The following is a 22,820-nucleotide window of genomic DNA, read 5'->3' on the forward strand; positions in this document are numbered from 1 at the left end:
TTTCTGGTGCATGTAACAAGTTGATGAATGCAAATGGCAGAGTTATTTATATGAATGCAATACTAAATTTTTGTAGATCGAATTGGTGGGTCCATATGGTTTCAATACCGTGGAATCCTAAAAGGTGACACAAGTTTTGGTGGGGGGGTTGGAAAAGTCAGGGTGCTGTTTTCACTTGACTTTCTTAGTTATTTGTTTATTTTTGTGTGTCTATGTGGACGTGTGTTCTGGAAAATAATGTATAGAATAAGCATCGATTAATGAATGAGTCCAGCACTAATTCCACTCATCCATGCATTTTTTAAGTGGATCCCTCGCCAATGAAAGTGTGAAGCTCAAACTTGTTGGGTTTTGATAGACTGATAGTGACACATGAGGCATTAACCAAATAAACAGAGACTCGCTTCATGGTTGTAACCCAGTTGGGGTTTTACACCTCTTAACATGTAAGTTCAAAGTTTAAATTTTACACCTAGTTATCACAGCACGGTTGCGGAAGCTGTTAGTTGAATAGGCCTAGAGGGGTGAATAGGTTAACTTATTTAATTTTTGTGATTGATTAATTTATGCACAACAATGATCAATTAAACATCCACAACTACAAAAATAAATATTGTGAAGTAGAGCAAGTAAAATAGAGTTTTGAGAGATAACACTGGATTTTTAGTAAGGAAATTGTCTAGGAAAAACTTCGAAGATTTTGTTGTCTCGAATGAAAGAATCTACTATAGTTGAAGCAAAGTACAATGAACTCTTACTCAGTCTCACACCCTTTCTTGCAACCTCGTCGTTCAACAACTCTCGATTTTAGGTTTACTCTTGATCTATGTATAGAATGATTGCTGGTAGATCAACAATACTTCACAAATGTCTTGATATATTCCTTCAAAGTGTGATCAAAACCTCCTCTTCCTTCAAATATGAATTTTGTGAAGGTTTGTAAAAAAATCTACTCTTCTGATCTACTGGTAATCTAATGTAAACTCTAAAGATTCCGTATTGATAAGTAGAAAAATATCACCATAATTACTCTCATGTTTAAGTGTATACTCTCAAAAATATACAATCAGATTTCTTTGAAAAACCTCTCAAAAGCTTCAATGTTGAGCAACATATATATGAAAACTTTGATTTTCCAATTGAAGCAATCAATTTCCCTCTAGGGTTTGAGAAAATATGTTGTATATATATTAGAGAGCCCTTACCAAGTAAAAAAGAGCTTTTAAAGTCGTGCAAAAAGTTCTAGGAAACTAAAAAGTGCAACCAGTTGTATTTATCCCTAGTACAGTTTTTTGTGCAAGAAATGCAAACGATTCTAGAATGAAATGCAAACGGTTAGACTCTGCTAAATGTTGTTTCCAACCTATACTCTCATACCCAACTTTAAAAATATTCACAAATGATCCTCACTCGCTTACCTATTCTGAATGATATTCTCAACGAATTCAATGGTAAGAGACACTTGTACTTCAGCTCTAAAAGATCGAGACTCGAGATAAACAAACTTACAACGGTAAGAGATCGACACTCGCACTTCATGCCTATTTGGCATGCTTTGGGCCTCTTGGCCAATACACATGTAAATTTTCACACACCAGATTGGGCCGCTCTGCTACAAGTACCCCCATATTCAGTTGATTAGGATTACACAATGGGTTTGAATAGAGACCTAAAAACTTCCATTTTCTCAATCTTGATTCGCCTACAAATTCCAGAATTATAATCGTAGTTGAACCAGAGAGATTTACCATCATAGAATTACTTAGCTAGCTTAGGTCTCATAAGAATATGAATATGGCTGACAAAACCCTTATTTGGCATATACTGTGGATGATCATATATATGGAGTAAATCGATCACGTTTTCGAGTAACAGTAATTGACTGTTCTAAGTGCACTCCTGATGTCACATGCAATTTCTTCAAACTAGTACTTTAGCTTCTAAGATTTCACATTCCACTAGCCTCTTCATTGTTATGTGTTAAATTCCTTGTTTGTTGCAAGGAGTCAACTCACACCACTAATTTTAGTGTGCATGTATCTAAAGGTGATGGATATATATATATATATATATCATGTTTTTATTTTTTATTTTTGGAAAATATAAGCATCCCACCAACCGATAGTGACCTAGCGGTATCAGGCTCTTACTTTCTAAAGGGAGGTCACGGGTTCAAATCTCAGAAGAGACAAATGTGTGTGAGTAAAAAAAAAAAAAAAATTTAAGCATCCCATCTCTGTAAATACTTGTACACTCGAAAGTACGGGTAACATACCGATACATATCTAATACTTGCTAAATGTATTCATAATTTTAAAAGATATATATTTTTATTTTTAACACATATTAGATACTTCAATCACCTATCTAATACTAATACTACTCAGATGCTTTGGAAGACATATTTACCAAGTTTTGAACAAGAAAATATATTTTCCAACAATACTAGGAGTTTAAAATTCATTTTTAATAATAATAATAAAAAAAAAGATATATTGCAATTTATTTAGTTATAATTACCTCTAATGCAGTGTTTTGTGTTATGAAACGAACTCCAATATTATATGTAACTGTTTCTTTATTTGAAATACATTAATTATTGTCGTATCTTACTATACTCATGTTCTATCCTTTCGTAAATTTACTGCATTACGGTATTATATGTATCGTATCTATATTCCATATTCGTTTGTATGCTTCCTTGTTTATATATCAAGATATATCAAAAGTTGTTGCTAGCTACATATTAGGAATGTTTTCTGATATTGGTCTTTAAATTTAGGCACATGTCATGTTTGAAACGATTGATATTAGTTTCAAATACTTCATAACATATCAAATTTTTTTTGTCTAAACTCATATCGCCAAATTGGTGATATTGTGTGTTTTGATATTGTAGCGGAAGAACTAAATCAAACTTTAAAACTTCCCAAAAATATATTTTCTTTATCAAACTTGGTTTCGATTTTTACCCAAAACGTATACTCATACAACAAAACGAATATTTTGATATTAACAAAAAAACATAACACCTAAAATATATCGCATGTCAAATAAATCCTAAAAGCCCAGTTATCAATTGCAAAGTTGGTTGCGTACATTAATACTTAAAATTAGGTATGTTCCCTCCATCGTCCTTTATTAAGTGCCATCAACATTAAGTTATGGGTCTTTGTATGTGTGCATGTGTGAATAAATGTTTGGTGCAACAAAATATTTCAAAGGCACTTGGGATTTTTATGTCTCATCATGACGCCTAAAGCATTGAGAATAGCATTCCTTAACCAATGGTGCTAGAATTTTTTTTCTTGTGATGGTGGACAAATTAATTAGTGGATGAGAAAAGTAACTTTTTTTTCATTGCCCCTTTCATCTATTAGGTCTGTGTGCATGTTGAGAGGAGTGTACATCTCGTCTTTGTTTTCCCTAATTAATACAAATAATATTTTTTTAAATTTTTTTTTGGTGGGTTACAATAATATTTCTTTTTAATTTTCAAAGTGTATGAGAAAAGTAGCTTTTATTTATTGCTTCTGTGATCCATTTGGTCTGTATGCTTGTAGATAGGTGTGTTTGTGTACATCTTGTCCCTGTTTTCATTAATTAATACAATAATATTTCTTTTTTATTTTATTTTTGTGGTGGGTTAGTAAAATATTGATGTCTCTTTTTTCTTTTTCTCTATTATTTTTTCTTTTATTTTGTATGCAATTTTTTTTTTTTTTTTTCAAGAAACAATTATATGTCTGTCCGTACATTAAATGCACGGTTCCTCAAATGACAAGTGGAAAACACAATTGTTTTGCATAAGAATATAATGTGTCACATCGAATCCACATAGAATAAATTTAGTAAGCGAGTCATCTCTCTCATGATCTTGATAGTTGACACGTTTTATTAATAAATTCACTTGAATTTTACAAAAAATAAAAATAAATTTAAAAATGTCTCAATATATTGGATATTAAAGAGAATTCATTATTTTTGTCACTGCAAGCTTCTCTCAATAATCTTACTCTTATATATAAACAGCACCAATGAATCAAATCACAGAATTGAATAATTTGAAATTCAAAAGTCGAATAATTCTAAATAATTCATGTAAATTAAAGTCATTAATATCCTTAATATCATGAAAATATTAATTTTTATTCACATAAAATTAATCAAATTTATTCGACCGTCCACTATCTACTATCTATTTGTAGTCCACGAAATCTAATGGAAAAGCTGAGCTTTAAAAAATAATAATAATAAAACGACAAACTCAAGTGGCTATTTCAAATTCATGTCATTAAACGAAGAAGAGAATCTGAGTGGATTTCATCATAATCAGAACAACACCTGGCAAAAGGTATATATTATATCTTTTCTTTGGTATACTATTTCTGCAACTGGCCGAAGTGTTGTGTGTGCGCATCAACCCAATATTCTAATACCACATGCTTTACTTTTGAAGCTGTGATTGCATGAGCCACGTGTGATAGGATTATATATAGAAAATACTAAACAACACAAATTATTATATTATAAAAATAACTTAAATTACACAACAGATGATATAACAATTTTATGTCGGATGACGTGGCAATTTAACTTTGTATATTTTAGAAACGATTTTGTCTAGATAAAACATGGTTGGATTGAGAGAAAAAATTAGAAAAATTATTTATGATAAAATTTGAACCTCAACATAGCTAATTGACATATGTTTCAGGTGCTAATTTTTTCTCTTCAATAAAAATTCTAATTTTCTGGATCAATTTTTATGTATAAGTAATTAGATAAGTTTGAAAAAATGTATATTAGATAAATATATAATTCACTTAAAATTTCTTAAAATTATATTTTGAGTCATCTTTCTTTTGAATAAGAACCTCAACTCAATGGTCTACTTGTGTGAATAGTTTAATAAATACAATATCAACTTCATGTTATTACAATTACAAAGTTGATAAAGGTAATAGAGAATATATTATATAAATAAAGAAAGTGTAATATCTATTAAAATTGACATATTCATCTTTTAATTAAACTCACATCATATTCCAGATGTATATCTAGAATTTTTTTTTTTTTTTGTGGAGATGTAGCATTGCTCGTTATATATTACAATTAGGCCAAAACTACCTAATGTAGTGATACTATCACGTGTTAAATAGTGTGTATAAGAATTTTTATTTTTTATAAAAGGCAAGTGTTTTAAAGAAATATATGGTCCATATTGTCAGAATTGAGACGAAAAGAATGATTTTTTTATTTTTTATTTTTAGGGATAATTACACAAACCTCTTTGAAACCTCAAGCTACTCTCGCCTTCTTTTTTATTTACCAAATAATAATGATCTCCCTCAAGATTTGTATACGTATAAGAACGGCTTCTCCTCCATCAACGAAAAATACTATTACTAATAGAAAATAATGATATCATCAATTTTTTATTATCAAATTTTCATTTTACCCCTCAAAGGTATGTAAATAAAGCAACTAAAGTGTCTAAAATACCCTCGTAGTTATTTCCCCTCAAATTCTCTCTCCAATCTCTCTCTACAATCAAATCCAAAATGTAAACAATTTTTTTTTTTTTTTTTTTTCAGAACCCTCATAATTATATCTCCCCTCTTCAAATTTTTCTCTCCAATCTTTGTCACTCTCTACTCTTTCCTCAATCAAATCCAAAACGTAAACAAATTGATAGGCAAACACTTAACCTTTCTTCTCCACATGTTAACTGTCGACGACCTTCCTCGAACCACCGCCGCTGACGATGACCACCACCCACTGCTCTAAACGGCTGGGTCGACCTCTCCCTCTTCAAAGCCTTCGAGAGATCCCACGGTGACTGGTCTTCGAAACGGGAAGCAAGAATTCCGATGGCGGTAAAAAGGACAGTGAGTCGCAATTCAGAGGCGGCTAGTGCTAGTGAGCAAGGCAGTGCTCTGATGGGTCAACGAACAGATTGACAAAAGTCAATTTCCAGAATTGCTTAGTGGATGTTGTTGCATGATGAACCCTTTTGCTTGTAATTATTGTCCTGATCCATGAATTAGTCAATGTACATAATTTAGGATGATGACCCACAAATGCACGGATAGCTAATTTTTCAACTTATCATGATAGATTCAGTAGTGACAATAATAATCCTATGTTAGAAACAAAATGTTCATTTATTTTTTCAATTTTTTTTTTCTTTTATTGGTACAGGCGCATTTAAAGCTAGCGTTGTTAAATTTTTTCTTGATAAGTCAAAGCTAGCTTTGTTAATTGATGGGTTTATGTTCTTCTTTTTCTTTTTCTTTTTTTTTTTTTTTCCCTCCTTCTAGAAAGACATGGGTTTATGTTCTTGCTTCCACTTTATTTGAGCACAAGGCCAAGTAATGGTGCTCGGTAGATTCGGCGGTGACAAAATAGTAACTGAATATCCTGCTTTAATGGGGTTTTTGGGCATTTTTGTCTTTTCAAATTGCATTGTGTTTCAAATAAAATATAATGTAAATATAAAAGAGTAGAAAAGTAATTTCATTAGAACCATTAACGTTATCAATCCAAAAGCTTTGACAAGAGAGGTCATTATTATTTGATAAACAATAAGGAAAGTCAGTGTAAGTTAACGAAACTTTAAGAGAAATAGTGTAATTTTCCCATATTTTTATAATTATAGTGTTGGACAAAAATTTGTCAGAGTTTGAAGAGAACTCAACAGTATATATATATATATATATAAATTTTTGAAATTATATCAAGCAATTGTAGTTGAAAGAAGTTTTTAGAATTGAACTAATAGAAGAAGAAAAAGTCCATCTTTTACCTCTTGCTGGTTGCGGGCTTTAGCCCTTAGTTTCTTGTTTTGGGCCTAGGGCCCGCCAACCCTTTCTTAAACCTTAAACCCTCCTCTACTCCAGGTGAAGGTCTTTTCCATCCGCCTATTTTGGGGAGAAGGGAGGAGAGAGAAACTGAATAACAACCTGCGCTTAACAATTTTTAATTTTAACCTTTTCAAAAATATTCAAATAAATATCTACCTTTTATTATTTTATACTGTAAGGATATATTGGTAAAAAAATCTATAAAAACTCATTTTCCCTTCTTCCAACCAAACATAAAAAATATTAACCCAACTATCATTTCTACTATTCATTCCATTCAACAAAAAAATACTAATAATAATAATAATAATAATGGAGTAGACAACTTCCCTTCCCTAGGGATCCCTCATCAATCACTCCCCCCATCTCTTCCATTCATTTTTCCGTCCCTCCAACCAAAGCACAAGTGTTTCAAGAGTTCAATTTAGTAAAAAATCTTTACCAGGCAGCCCCTACCCTATTCAAAATAAATAACAGATTAAAAATGTAGGTTTATTATTTTCCAAAACAAAAAGTGCATTCATGTTTTGCATAAAATAAAGGATGTTAGCATGGGAAAAACCAATAAGGCACATCATTGCATGAGAAATTGTGACAGTAAAGGAACATTTCCTGAAACTATATATATATTGGACAAAGGAAATTAAAAGGAAATGAGAAACAAAGCAAAGCAAAACAAAACAATAACATACAGAGCCAGAGAGACTCAACTAAACCATAAGGAAAAAGGACCTACAAGGCTATAAGGCTATTTCTCACCAGAAAAAAGCCCTTTAGAACTCTTTGCCAGTAGAGCTAAAAGTCAATTTCAAGGTCTCTGAATACTAGACCACCAAAGGACCTGCTTTGAGAGACTGAGGTCCAGTTCTTCTCATGACTAGTTGAATCCAATACATATGCTGAATAACATCGACACCAAATTTTGGATATGTTCCTCAAAGAATGAATTCACCAAGAAAATACAGAACATGTATATATTTTCAGTTATATATAATGCTGCGCAATCATTCACAAACAAAAGCCATATAAACCAATCATCCACAAACAAAATTGTACAATATCACTGAGTCACATCCAAGTTGCACAAGCCTAAATCTCCTCTATCCAGAGTCTTTTGAGTGTAAATGAGCCTCAAAGCACCCAAGCACTAAGCAGTACATTACCTTGTATGTCTGGCTTATGTAGTGAAGAGAAAAATAGAAAATGAAAAGGTGGGAAAAAGATTTTGAAACTTGATTTCAAACCACTGCCACAGTACCGGAGTTTTCAGGAATAGTTGCAGCAGGTTGTCTGGTAACAGCAGCCAAAATGCCAGCATAACCCATCACCCCGACCAAGACATCCTCATTCTCGGCCTCGGTCACCCAAACATGAGTTGCCCGGTGAGAGAGCATCTGAGCCATGACCGCAGCCAATGAACTTGTAACCTTACACGTCAAGAGTGAACTTCTGCCCCTGTACATGCTCCTACCAACACCAAAACTTTGGCATGCCGGGTTGCTAAAGAACCCAACGCTCCTACTACTGAATTTCCGAGGCTTCATTGAGCCACCTCCATTGACCAAGTTACTATCTCCAACTATCAGATTGGCAGTGAGATCAGGCAGTGACCCTGAGGTCACATTATCCTCGACCCCCATTACAAACTGTCTTGCAGAGAGATTGGCAAGGGCCCATGCTGCAGCCAAGTAATTGCATTTCCATAGCTTGCAAGCTGAAACCTCCCCAATGATCAAATGTTGACCATCCAATGTGGTCTCCACAACGGCAACTGCACTAGGGTCCTGGCGAATCTTTTGAGTAGCTTCAAAGGCTGGGAGGGATGCTTCAATGGAATCATAGTTTGGGTTGATGGCACCAAGGGAAGAGATGGATGAGAGGGGGAGAGGAGCCAATGCACCCAGGCAATCAATGAGGAAACGGATGACATCTTCTCTTGACAGACAACAAAACTGGTCATGAGTAATGACGATGGAAGATGAGGAAGGACAGTTGGTGTTTGTAGCGGAGATGATACCATTACTGCCATAAATTTCAGGGTTCTTGAGCCACTTGCCACTGTAAAGAAATGAGAATCGCTTGCTCATTCCTTTCCATACTACACTTTTACGAACAAGGAGACGCCTCACACCCTGCTTCATCATCTCCAACGCATCTATCAATCTTGCACATGAATGAAAAAATCAATATTGATTCAACCAGGACTTAGGAATATATATGTGTGTATATATTTATTGATTCAACCAGGAAAAGATTTCTAAGATGACATTAGATGCTAACATTTACCAATTGTTCTCCTTTTTTCTTATTTTCTTTCTAAGAAGAAGAGATGAAAGAGGGGGTAAACCCATGAGACATCCACAGCCAAGGGTTCTCTCTTGCATACTCGGATACCCTACAAGGATTAACATGGGAGAACTGCACCGTGTTTCCATTTTATTCCCCCAAATATTATATAACAAGAAATGCATGCCATGCACAGTACCTCTTTTTTTAAAAATTTAATAATAATAAATAAATAAACAGAAGGTGTCCCCAACCCCTTTGGGCGGTGGGACTATTCGGGTACCAGTAATCACCCCATAAACCACCAGTATAGGGTAAGCCCACGGTGAAGGCTTGACACCCCAAAAGTTGAACACGATATTTCTGGGCCCAGGGGCCTTATGCCAACTCAGCTACCCTGTAGGGGTTGCCATGTAGAGAACTTCATAGAAACTAGAGAAAAAATGGATCAAATTTTCAAAAACTTCAAGGGTTTGGTGATCCAATCATTAAACCTTTGATGATTAGCCAAAAGATGATTAAAAGGTATCAATAACCCGCTGCAGATTAGAACAAATGTATTAGCAGGACTCAAGGATATTAGTTCCAGGTTCAAAGCCAACCCCACCCCAAAGATAATAATAAATGAATAAATTGTGATGGGATGATTTGATATATTCATAGATTAAATTATCTTTTAAATACAAAATTTTCCAGAAAATATAACTCCTTGTTATGACAAGTGCAACGAACCCAAGCAACAATCACGAAACACGGCAGAAAGTAAACATGCCACACACAAAGAACTGACAGATTTAGCGTGGTTCGGCAAAGCCTACATCCACGGTGAAGATCAAGTCACTATGCCAAAATCTAGATATTACAAGTTTCAGCCCCCAAACCCTAGCTCTCAGTCTCACCCTCTTTTCTGCAATTTTCAGTGTCTCTCAATGTACAACTCGAAACCTTAAACGCCCTTATATATCGGGCTACAAGAGAGTACTAATTAGGTCCATGACCCACAAGCAAAAACGGGTCAAAATATTTTCCTCAAGAGCAAGCTCGGGGTTGACCCAGCACAAAATTCGGGCCACAACATCACTCCTACATATTTGTAGAATATTATCCGCATTTGCAGCAACTGAAAGTTATATATAATGGTATCCCTTGCCAAGTTCTCTGAATAAATTGTGAAGAGATTTTTTCTTTTCTTTTTTTTTATGTTGTTCTCTTAAAATATAAAAAATGTTCCAGAAAATAAAATGCTTCTTGAATAAATAAGTAGAATAGCATCCCCATTACAGAACCTGACATAGTTGTATATAGTAATACCCCTTGCTTCAGAGATTAATACTCATTAATTAATGTGTTGGTGATACGAAAACCATGAGTTATTGGTTTTTTATTGCACCATATTGGCCTGTGTCTTATAGGTGCAGACTGCTGACTATATATAGCACTTCCTCTCTGTGGCTATAAAAGTGAGACATGATTTCAGGTTGAAATTTGGATCATAAACATCATATTTTGGGAAGTTCCAGGATCTATTAATAATCCATCATACTTCGACCGACTTTTACCTCTGTCTGATTGAGTCTTTAACTTACCCAGTTACCCCACAAATTAAGATCACATGCCCGATCGCCCGTCATCAGTCCCCGTTAGGTGCCGGAAGAAAATGACCAGCTATATACCTCACCTTTACATCATTTGCACAAATGCAGTTGTCCTTAAACTCAACTGTCCGACCTTTTACCACTGTACCAGATACACAACAACAGCAAAAAACAAGCCTTTTTCCCAATTACTTGGGGCCAGCTACATGAATCTTATGTTTCCATTCCGCGGTCATAACCTCTATAATCCACGTGCTATCATATATTTCTTTACCAACTCTACCCAACAAACAAGGCTTACCTCACTTTCTTACAAGAACTTCATATTGTATGAATTTTGTGATGACATCTTATAAAAATTATTTACTTTTAACATGTATAACATAACTTTATAAAAGTTGAACCCATAACATTGAATGTGCTAGTCTAATTTAACTTGGTTAATAATAATAATAATAACAATATGAACTTTTTTATTCTTTTTGCATATTTTTATCAACTGTGTTTCATTTGGCAATGATAATGTGCAAGTACAAGGTTATTGCTCTGATTTTTACTTTGTTTAATATTTTTCAATAACTTATATGTTGTTGAGATTGATGTTCTGCAAAAATAAATTAGTGAGACTAGTTTACAGGGCCAAAACAGAAAGTGGGGTGCTTTAACCCTGTTGTGGCTAAGGCATAAGCTTATCAATATTTCTATTTTTCATGCACAGAAAGTATACATTATAACAAACAAATAAATAGACACTTTGCCCTTGTTCTCTGGTCTCTCTGTGTACGATCATTTTGTCGATAAAAAATTACACAGTTTTTTAGTTAATCAGCTAAAACATATTTTACACAAATCTATTGATCAAAAAGTTACTATAGAGCACCAAAAAGAAGGTGTGATCCATATACACATGAAGTATTCACGATCACCAAAATCAATAATAAAAAGAAAAACTACCCAAAATTATTAATAATAATAAAAAGACAAACTACCCAAAAATCCTCAAAAGAATGTAAAGACAAATACACTGCCTGATTTAGCCACTGAAAAAATCTTCTCTGCTTCTTTCCAACCAGGTTTCCACATAAAACAAAATGGGGCAACATTCCAAATTCCCTACACCTCATTCCCTTTCCAAATAGCAAAAAACCTCAAGCAATTACACTTTTCCCAAGTAACACCAAATAAGAAGAAAAGCAGACTCCACAACTCCCTGATCATCCCACAATGTAAGGAAAGATCATTAACATTCCCATCTACCCACTTACACAAGCAACACCATTCACCAATCACTTGATCCCTCTTCCTTAGAGTACCAATAATAAGGATTTCTTCAAACATAGTTGTCCAAGCAAAGACTACCACACCCCTCCACCTAATCGAGTAGTCCACCTCCCAAACAGTACCACCGTATAACAGACCCGTCAAGGACTCTACTGTCTGACATAACGGTTGGGGTAGCTTCCCAAAATCAAAGTCCACCATTGATAAGGCCTTTGTACAAGGAATTTTGTTATAAATAATTCATGAGAAAATAGATTTTTGGTGAGTGTATTTCTTAAATGTCTATTAACTACTAAAGTATTTTGTGTTTGACAATATAATCCCTTACCCTTAATAACTACTAGTAGTACATTTTAATAGAAACAACTACCTTCAACAATTAATTATGTTCAAGTTACTCTGTTATAGATCACATGATAGTGTTTTCTAGAGAATCAAACATCTTCTAAAATCAAGCAACAACTCATCGAGACTCTATTAGATGAGTACAGATGTAGGAATTTTAATACATGGAATGTCTCAATCGACGGGCATTTTGATAGTGGTGCGAGCAGTCAGCTCCGTCGTTGGTGATATTCACATTGTCGCTCTTTTGTCATTTTCCCTTTCTTCCTGTTTATAGCACTTTTGGTAAAGAATGGCTTAAACTCTGCAAAGGTTGTAGAAAGTATCATACTATTCACGTATCTATAGTCCATAGACTAAGTGCATCTCTGTATCCTCACCATCATGCTGGGGAAGTGGCAATGGCTCTTGGAGATAGAAGAGATAAGCTTCTTTTCAGTTGAAAGGAAGGAGATGGGACGGTTGAAATTCGTCTGAAATAGTTGCGAAGAAGAGAGCGTTTTTGGAGGTTTGGGGTAAATGTTGCTGTCTCCTGTGAGAAGAGAGAGATATAGAGGAAAGATGAGCCAGTCTGTGCGAAGAGCGAGAGAGGAGTAGTCTTGTGCAGGTGAGTGAAGTACATGAGAGAGAGCAAAAGAGAACAGCGCTCTCCAGGGAGAATCCCACAAATAGGATAAAAGATTCCCAGCATCCGACATCAAGAGAGCGAGATTTTATTAAATAGAGATAGATAACAAGTTGAAAAGCAAAGCTAGATAGAGTGCTTTTCAAAACGATCAGACGCCCCCCTTTTCAAAGATATTGCTTCTTCCAGCTTGCCAACCTCCTCTTGAACTGCTCCACCACCGAGTCCCATGAAAAGACACTCCTTGAAGGAGCTCCTAAAGGCAACCCCAAAAAATGGCACTAACCCAAAATACTGCCCAAATATGCTATCTTTGCCAACCTCCCCCACCGGCACAATCTCACACTGTCCAAGGTTAACTTTCAACTCCTAGACATCTTGGAAACAAACCTACACAAACTTGAGGTATCTCAAATGAACCTCCTCCGCATCACAGAACACAATCGTGTTGTCCATAAACAAAAGATGAGAAATCTCCAACTGGCTAGCGACCCTGAAACCTCTGATGAGTCCCATCTCTACAGCCCGCCTCATTAATCTGCTGAAAGCCTCCATCACCTTGATAAAGAGGAATGGCTACAAGGTATCCCCATGCCTCAGCCCTTCCGAACTGCCAAAGAAACCAAATGGCACCCCATTCACCAAAAATGAGAATCTCAAGTTGGATATACAAAACAGAATTCAGCTCCTCCACCTCCCGAAAACCATCCTCTCCAAGAAATACATCAAGAAGCCTCCAGCTCACATTGCCATACGCCTTTTCCACATCCGGCTGGCACACCACCCCTGACACTCCACTGCTGAGTCTAGAATCGGCACACTCGCTTGCAATCAGAACTGAGTTGAGGATATGACGGCCCCTAACAAGAGCATTCTGAGACGCTGAAATCTCTCCATCAATAACTTCCTTCAATCTCAAGGCTAGGACTTTGACTATTAGCTTGCACATGCTTCCAACCAAGCTGATAGGCCTAAAGTCCTTCACGTCAACTGCACAACCCATCTTGGTGATGATAGCAATGAAGGAAGCGTTCATGGACTTCTCAAATCGGCCATGCATATGTAGGGCTGCAAATGAACCGAGCTGTTCATGAACAGCTCGGGCTCGTTCGTTAAGCAAACGATCCAAGCTCGAGTCCAATTTCTAGGCTCGTTTAGTAAACAAGCCGAGCCCGAAAAAGCGTTAGGCTCGGCTCGTATGGGCTCGTGAACAAGGCTCGTATAAAGCTCGTTTAGACTCGTGAACAAGGCTCGTATAAGGCTCGTTTATTAGCCATTTATAAGTTCTTGATCCAGCCCATATGTGTGAGTCCATTACAATTATACATGATAAGCCCATTTGAAAACCATTACTACAATTAAATAACAAAGCCCAAAATAAAAGGCCCATATTCATTTTAAAGACCCAACCCACTTAATCACTTATATTAACACACAAACCCTATTCTACTTTCATTAACGAAGCAGCGGCAGCCCCTCATCTTCTCTATTCTCTTCTTTCCTTCTCTGCAACAATCCTGAAGGTATGTATGTGCATATATATATATATATATATATATATATAGATCCATAGCTCAACACATTAATATATATGATATATTTGTGTTATATATATACACTAATTTGTTTTGTATTATATATACTTGAATATATGTGCGCTGTGTATATATATGTGGGCTATATATATATATATATATATATATATATAGATCCATAGCTCAACACATTAATATATATGATATATTTGCGTTATATATATACACTAATTTGTTTTGTATTATATATACTTGTATATATGTGCGCTGTGTATATATATGTGAGCTATATATGTGTGTGTGTGTGTGCTGTGTATCTAATTCAAGAAGCAAAGCAGCTTGCTATTCTAAAGGTCGATTTCAGTTTCAAGGGCTACTTTGATGACTTCCATCTATCTACGCGAATCTGACTACATGAAAACTGTTTTTTTTTTTAGTGGTTCTTAGTTTCTTCTTGTATCCTTTGAGAGCTTCCCCAATATGCGCGCAGACGAGCCCGAGCTCGTCGATTTTCTAACGAGCTGAGCTTGAGCTTGGCTATTCTAGGCTCGCTCAAGCCCGAGCCGAGCCCGAGCACCTCCCTAATTGTGGCGAGCCAAGCCCGAGCATGCCAAAGCTCGGCTCATTTGCAGCGCTATGCATATGGAACAAGTTGACTGCCTCCACCACCTCCTTCCAATTGATTCAACTTAGCATTCATAGCTCTAAGGCTTGGAAGTTTAATGACACAACAATCATGTCTCGTTGCCATTAAAAGGTATCTCCCTCCAAGATATAAAGTTCTTATACATAAAATGAAGCAAGTCAAAAGTAGGAGCTGTTCTGGCTTGAAAAGCTGGAGGATGCAGCAGCCTTGAAATGAGCAACAGGAAAAATCAAATGCAAGAACAAATTCCCTTCACATGTCGAGTTGCCCCTAAGTTTTATCCAGATATACAAATAAGCCTATTACCCTTCACATGTCCAAGAGATGTTCTTCCTTCTATGGGTCTGAGGCTGGACACTTCATGTTTATCAAATCCCAATATTATGAACAAGGTTTAAAGTATTTGATGTAAATCTCATTAAAATGTTAAAAAAAACAGCGGAAGCGCAAAGGAACATGAAGATCCAACAAAAGCAATCACACAAACACAAGATGAAACGTGGTTTGGCCAAACCCGGCCTACATCCACGGATGAGGAGAGATTCCACTATGATTGGTAGAGATATTACAATAGTAGAGTACCAACATCGTGTACATGAATTTTTTCAATTTATCACTCCACGAGCCAATCCCCTAGCTACCAGTGCCACCGATATTTTTCCTACTCTGCCAATCCATTAATTACCTTTACCCATCAACTCCCTCATGAGACTACATCTCTCTCAATCTCACTAGTCTCAAACCATAACCTAGGTGCCTATTTATAGAGTTCCAAACCCAATTCTGTGTTGGACAAGGATTACAATTGTAATCCCTTGGAGCTAGGGGTGGCAAATTATGACACGACACGAACACGAAACAAGTTAAAAGGGTTTGGGTTTGGCATAAACAGGTTTGGTTCATAAAAGGGTCGACACGATTAACCCGTTTACTTAACCGTGTCGAATTAGGGTTGAGGGGTTCAACCCGTGTAACCCGTTTATGACCCATTCAACTCAACATGTTATAATCGTGAATATAAACTATGTAATATGTTACGTGTTTAAACCCAATTACTATAAATAGTTAAGTCATTTCAACATAATCCTTGCCTATGCCTTATAATTTTTCCTTTTCTTTTGAATATTTGGGTTAATTATGACAATTTTTTTCTATTATTTAGTATTTGATTAAATATTAAATGTCTCGTTTTGATAAACAGGTCATTAACGGGTTTACACGTTTACCTGTTTAATAAACAGGTTGAGTTAGTATTGAGATTATTGATGCAATTATTAAATGAGTTGGGTTTAAGTTTATCTATTTAGTATAATACCATTACATCGACACGACACGAACACGAATTGCCACCCCTACTTGGAGCCCAAGACTTGCCAAACAAGAAATTACCTAATAAAATACCACTCTAAAATAGAAACCTAATTAGACTAGGAATTTGAGACACAAGTCCCAAAAATCTCCACCTTGGCTCAAATTCCATGCAGCAGCCAATCATAGCTTTCCACGGCATTGATCAAGACAATTTTTTGGCAACTTCAATCTTGCACACAAAATAGAATCACTCTTTAGGGACTTCCACCCATGAACCCTTCCTGCAACCCAACCTGATTTAAGGACTTTTCCCTAATGATCTAGTTCCTCCCTAGCCTCATTTAGAGACTTTCACCCAAGGAGTCAGTTCCTCATTTTCCTTCAGATTGCATGCCAAGATATCACGATCCTCCTGCAAAACTCTAACTGTCCACACCGTATGTTGCTCGATAAGTCAAACCTCTAATGCTCCACCTTAACTAATCGAGCTCTATGCCATGTAACCCATAGTTGTTAAAGGCTCAAGGTGCACAAAAGCGCAAATGCCTCTTGGAGCCTGAGGCGCAAGGCGAGGCGCGCGCCCGACTGAAGCGAGGCGCACGTTAAAAAAAAATAAAAATAAAACCCACCCAATAAAGTCAACATTCAAAATTATAATTTTTCACACTAAAACATTATTTAAAAGGTGGACTGTACATTTAAATTGAAGCAAATTGTAAAATTTGCCGTCAAGGTTTGACAGAATTATAATTTTTATATAGAAGATATATATATATATATATATATATATATATATATATATGGGTGTGTGTGTTTATTATATATATGCGTGTGTCAGCGTGTAGAAAAGACCAATTAAGGAAAACGTGCAACCTAATACAAGATTACAGAAATGCACAAACTCACTCAATGACTTTTTTTTATCAGTGTCAAACAATTAAAAAGAATAGACATTTCTGGACTATCACAATAAAACTGTTTGGATTAATTAATTACTGTAAAACAAAGAAAATAAAAACAGAGACAAGCATAAAAACAGAAACAGATTGATCATCAAAGTTCAAACACATGCAAGGCACTATTCTAGACAAGCATAAAAATAAAAATAAAAAAACAGAGGACCAGAATAAATAAATAAAAAATAAAAAAATAAAAGAAGAGCAGAGAGAGCCGAGAGAAGAAGAATAGAGAAAAATAAAATAAAAAAATAAGAAAACAAAAGAAGAGCCGAGAGAGTCGAGAGAAGAAGAAGAAAAGAAGACAGAATAAAATTAAAAAATAGAGAAAAAAATAAATAAATAGAGAAAAATAAATAAATAAATAAAAGAATAAAAGAAGAGCAAGAGCCGAGAGAGGCTGAGAGCCGAGAGAAGAAGAAGAACTGAAGAAAAGAAGAAGAAGAATAGAGAAAAAAAAATAAAAATAAAAAATCTGAGAGATCCGAGCCTCCGGCAGATCTGAGAAGAGAAGAAGCAAGAAGGAGAGAAGAAGAAGATGAGAGGGAAGGAGAACTTACCTGCAGACGCAGATCCGAGAGTCTCAGTCCAGGCTTCGCAGATCAGGCTCTTCACTCTTGTCTTGTACTTCTCTGTCTCTTCTTTCTTCGCTTTTTGGTTCTCTTTTCTTTTTTGTTTTTTTTTGTTTTGTAACTTGTAAGTCTTGTATAGGTTTTGTAATAAACAAATAAAAACTAAGAATAAACAAATAATAAACCATACACATCCAAAATAATAACAAAATAATTATAAAAAAAAAAACTATTTTTCAAGCAGGCGCGCCTTCGGCGCCTTTAACAACTATGATGTAACCTATCACGATTTTCTAACCATCATGATCAAACAAGTCAATTAACTCCACTGACCCGTTGCAGCATTTGTTAAGACTCCTTGTGTTCTTTAGATCTCCCTCAATTTCAGCTTTGATACCAATTGGTTGAGAACAGCGAAAGCACAAAGGAACATGAAGATCCAATAAAAGCAATCACGCTGAAACATAAGATGTACCATGGTTTGGCCAAACCCAACCTATATCCACGGATGAGAAGAGATTATACTATGATTCGTAGAAAAATTTTCTTTTTCTTAGTTAGTACTCACACATACATGCCTCCACTTACGCTTAAACCCCTAACGTCCCTTTGGGAAGTAAGGGTCTGGTACCGCTAGGCCACTAACCTGTTGGTGATTCGTAGAAATATTACAACAATAGAGTACCAACATCATGCACATGTCTTTTTACCATGTCCCACTCCACAAGCCTATCCCCTCGCTATCAACTCCCTCATAAGACTTCATCTCTCTCAATCTCATGAGTCTCAACCCATAACCTAGGTGCCTATTTATAGAGCTCCAAGCCCAATTCCGTGTTCGACAAGGATTACAATTCCTTGGAGCCCAACACTTAACAAACAATAAATTACCTAATAAAATACAACTCTAAAATAGAAACCTAATTAGTCTAGAAATTTGACACAACTCCCAACAAAAAATTATAATAATAATATATAGGGTAAATTACAGTGACTTGAATTACACCGTCCACCCCTCACATTTGGTGTGTGCTCAATGACCACCCTCTCGTCAACTAGCTGTTAAAACCTTCAAAAGACCTAGTATATACTGATGTAGGACAGTTTTATCGACTTTTTCCACGTATTTAGTAGTTTTTAGTAATTAGGTTTCATATTTTATTTTTTCATAATATTTAGAGAAACTTGAATTTTGAGCAGTTTCTTTATGCTGATAGGTTCCCATATATTAGGTTTCTTTATGTTGTTAAGTTTCCTTATGCTCTAGTTTCCTTATGTTTTTAGTTTCCTTATGGTGTTAGAGTTCCTTTATATAAATACATGTACTGCTGAGAGGATAATTAATAATGATTAATAATATATCAGATTGCTCTGCAATTTTCTTTTAATTTTGTAGATTCAAAATTGTTCTTTTGTTCATTATTGAATGTTCATAACTTCCGCTCCATCATAAACACACACGTGTATATATTTGTGTGTGTCCATGGCCAAGGTTAGCTCAAACATACAACTGCAGTCCGTGTAGGAGACCCACATGGATTGGTCATGTTCTCTCTCTATGCCAATCCCCTCCCTCTCTCTCTCTCTTTCAATTCACTCCTCCTTTAGCTTCACACTTACTTCTCCAATGCCAATTTGAAAGTCCCAAAGGCATTTAATCACCTTTGCAATTTCAGCCTCGGCTAATAGGTTAAAAATAAACCCAAAAAAATGAATCCAACAAACCCCAAAATCGAAGAACCAGCACCTAACATACATATATACAAACCCATATAAATACATCCAATATACACCCAAAATGAAGAACCCACACCCATTATACATATATATAAATGCATATACATATACACACACACATATATATATACATCCAATATACACCCAAAATCGAAGAACCCAAACCCCAGAATCCCATTTTGATTAGATTGGACTTTTGTTGTGATGGTGGGAGATCAGATGACCAAATAGCTTTATCGAGGCAAAAGTTGTATTTCATTCAGCAAGGGATGGATTTCAATGGAAATGGACCGAGACGGCCTGATCTCGATGGAAGAAATTTCAGATTTTTGTTTGACAAGAAGCAACTCGGTTACCAGTAAAAGTGCAAATAGTTTCCTCCAATTTGTCTCTGTTCTTTCCTGACATTCATGGGGGAGGTTAATTAACAAGAAGGGAAATACTATAATATTATATATAGGGGAACTTAGTATGGGCATTAATGCAGCAAAATCATTACATTGAAGCTGAAGATGTACACAGAATAGCTCTGCTAATTGCACAAGATAATATCAAGATGGTATCTATTTGATGAAACAAGGGAAACTTACAGAAAGATTCTGGGGATTGTAAAAGTGAAAACTCATTCTGTTTCTCTAGCGGGTGAGACCACGAGAGAGAGAAAGTTTTTTAATGAATCAATATTATTGTAGGGACATTTTAGTCATTCATTTGTACTTATCAAAAAAAAAATTAGGCATTCATTTGTAAGATTTTTTGTTTAAAAAATGCACTATACAACAAGGGGTAAATATGATATTCCAAATTTGTTCTTAACGTCGTAAGTTGCCCTAATTAGGCTTAACCTCGTGTGAGTGTAATTTACCCTAACATGTACTATAATAGCTTTTTACTACCCAACTCAAAAGGAATAAAAGCGTTTCTGAAGTACAGCGAGCATAAGTTAGATTAAATGATAACATCAATCGCATGTGATTTTTTTATTAGTCCATCTTAAATTGTATTGATCATTCACTCTGGTTCACTTTTTCAGAGAAAAGTTATCTTCTGTCAAATCATTAGATTACATTAGACTAATTTTTCAATGGCATATAAAGAAACTAACTGCTATATCTTATTGTAAATTTGTAATTATAGAGCTTCAAATAACAAAGAAATTTGTATTCAAAAAAGGCCCCTAACTAGAAACTCTATGAACCTTTCAATTATTAAAATGGACAAAACTACAACCTTATTGAGCTTGAACACCATCCCTATAAACTAACTCACTAACCATTAACCACGAACCCGCTTGTCAACCTCAAAGTGCAATGCAACCACTTAATGGTTAACATAACATTTCATGCATTAACGGGAATGGATATTAGCAATAATTTGATAGGTTCAAACCAATAATTTATTTTCAAGTGACCAATAGATATCTATAATTTTAGGGGAAAATGATGGAATTTTCACAACCACAAACATCAACAACAAAGGCAACAATAATCAGTTTTCTCTATTCCATAAACAACATCATCAACATTCAAAAGAAACAGACAAATGTCCCTAAACCAACATGATTACACAAACAATACTATTAGAGAATATGTATTATACACATATAATAATTGTATAAATAAATGCATTACTGTATTAAATTAAGAGTTCTAACCTAGTGGCAGGGTCAACCACCTTGAGCAGAGAATTGCAGGGCACCACAACCTCCGAGACCGGAGTCTTCATGGCCTTATCCTGATCCTCCAAACGCCCATCTCTAGCCAAGAAATCAACAACGTCAAGCGAATTGAGGATACCCACAAACCTATTTTGTCTAATCTCCGCATTCTCAAACACACTCTTGTGTGATCTCTTCCGCCAAACTGGTATCCCACCTTCTGCCGATTCTCCGATTGCTCGAATCGCCGCCTCCACCGTCTCCGTCTCCTCAAACTCCACGACCTCCGGCTTCCCCACCGTCAGGTCCCCAACCACGTGGTACAAAAATATTGACGCCATGATTTCCCAACTTAATTTGGGGAAAGGGTTCTCTTCTCCTTCCGACTTTCTTGGGTTTTCTGGGTAACCAATCAAGATGGGTTATTGCGCCGTAGATGAGGAGGAAAGGAAGATGAGTAATAGGTAAAATCAGACATGGATTAGAAATGGATATGGAGAAATCGGAGAGAGAGAGAGAGAATTGAACATAGAGTAAGAAACTGAAGGCCCATGAAGATACTGTATTTGCAATGGGTGGATTCGAGATCTCAATCCTTTCAAGTACTTCTAGAGAGAGAGAATGGGTTGTTCTTCTACTACTGCTGTAGAGAGAGAAAGCTGCTATGGAAAAGCGTTGGAGAAATGAAAATGTGATTGGAGGAGAGAGGCTCAAAGTATGTAGGTGGGGTTCCAATTTTGTCCATTTGACATTCTATTAAGATGTTTGCATGATTGATTGCGTCTTGGCAAAAATGGAAGTGGCAGACTGGCAGCAAAATAAAAATGTGCCTTAAAATACTTGTGTTACTAGATATATATACACATATATAGTAATACTTGTCCCAAGTTTGAATATATATATGTGTGTGTGTGATCACATCTGAACTTCCATCAAAGATTTGCTGAAGGAAAATCTTCAAATCCGTGTTCCTGCAGTGCTAGGTACGTGGGTATTGATAATAGTTTTCACTTAATCTCTATTTAATATTTTATTATCATTTTTCATTATTTTATATATATTTTAATATTTTGCGTAAAAAATTTAAAAACATATTTATTTATTTTTGTTTGTTGGTGTTTTCTTCAACGGCTATCTTTTTTAATAACTTGCAAACATTTTTTTTTATATTTGAATGGAATAATTTTTGTAACAAATTTAAATTAACTTAAATAAAAAGACATTACATATTTTCTCACACTTATATAAATAAAATTAAAATACATTACATATTTTTTCACAATTACATAAATAAAATATAAAATACATTACATATTTCTCACAATTAAATAAATAAATAAAAATAAATTACATATGACCACCCCCTCTGATTTAGTTTATTTAGGATTCGATTTTGTTCTCGAATGAT

At 35.2% G+C, this 22,820-nt stretch overlaps 1 protein-coding gene across 1 annotated transcript; it reads right to left on the bottom strand.

The window, feature by feature from the left end:
* Positions 1-7,813: 7,813 nt before the first annotated feature.
* LOC132311600 (CBS domain-containing protein CBSX6-like) lies at positions 7,814-22,201 on the bottom strand. Its single transcript, XM_059809599.1, has 2 exons — positions 21,410-22,201; positions 7,814-9,029 (listed from the first exon to the last, which is right to left on the bottom strand). Exons 1-2 carry the CDS (start codon positions 21,751-21,753, stop codon positions 8,105-8,107), a joined length of 1,269 nt encoding a protein of 422 aa, XP_059665582.1. The 5' UTR covers positions 21,754-22,201; the 3' UTR covers positions 7,814-8,104.
* Positions 22,202-22,820: the final 619 nt, after the last annotated feature.

The sequence above is a fragment of the Cornus florida genome, unplaced genomic scaffold (genome assembly GCF_030987335.1).
Source record: "Cornus florida cultivar Cherokee Brave unplaced genomic scaffold, ASM3098733v1 CherokeeBrave_3.0.0_Hap2_Chr06, whole genome shotgun sequence".
In the NCBI taxonomy this organism is placed as follows: domain Eukaryota; kingdom Viridiplantae; phylum Streptophyta; class Magnoliopsida; order Cornales; family Cornaceae; genus Cornus; species Cornus florida.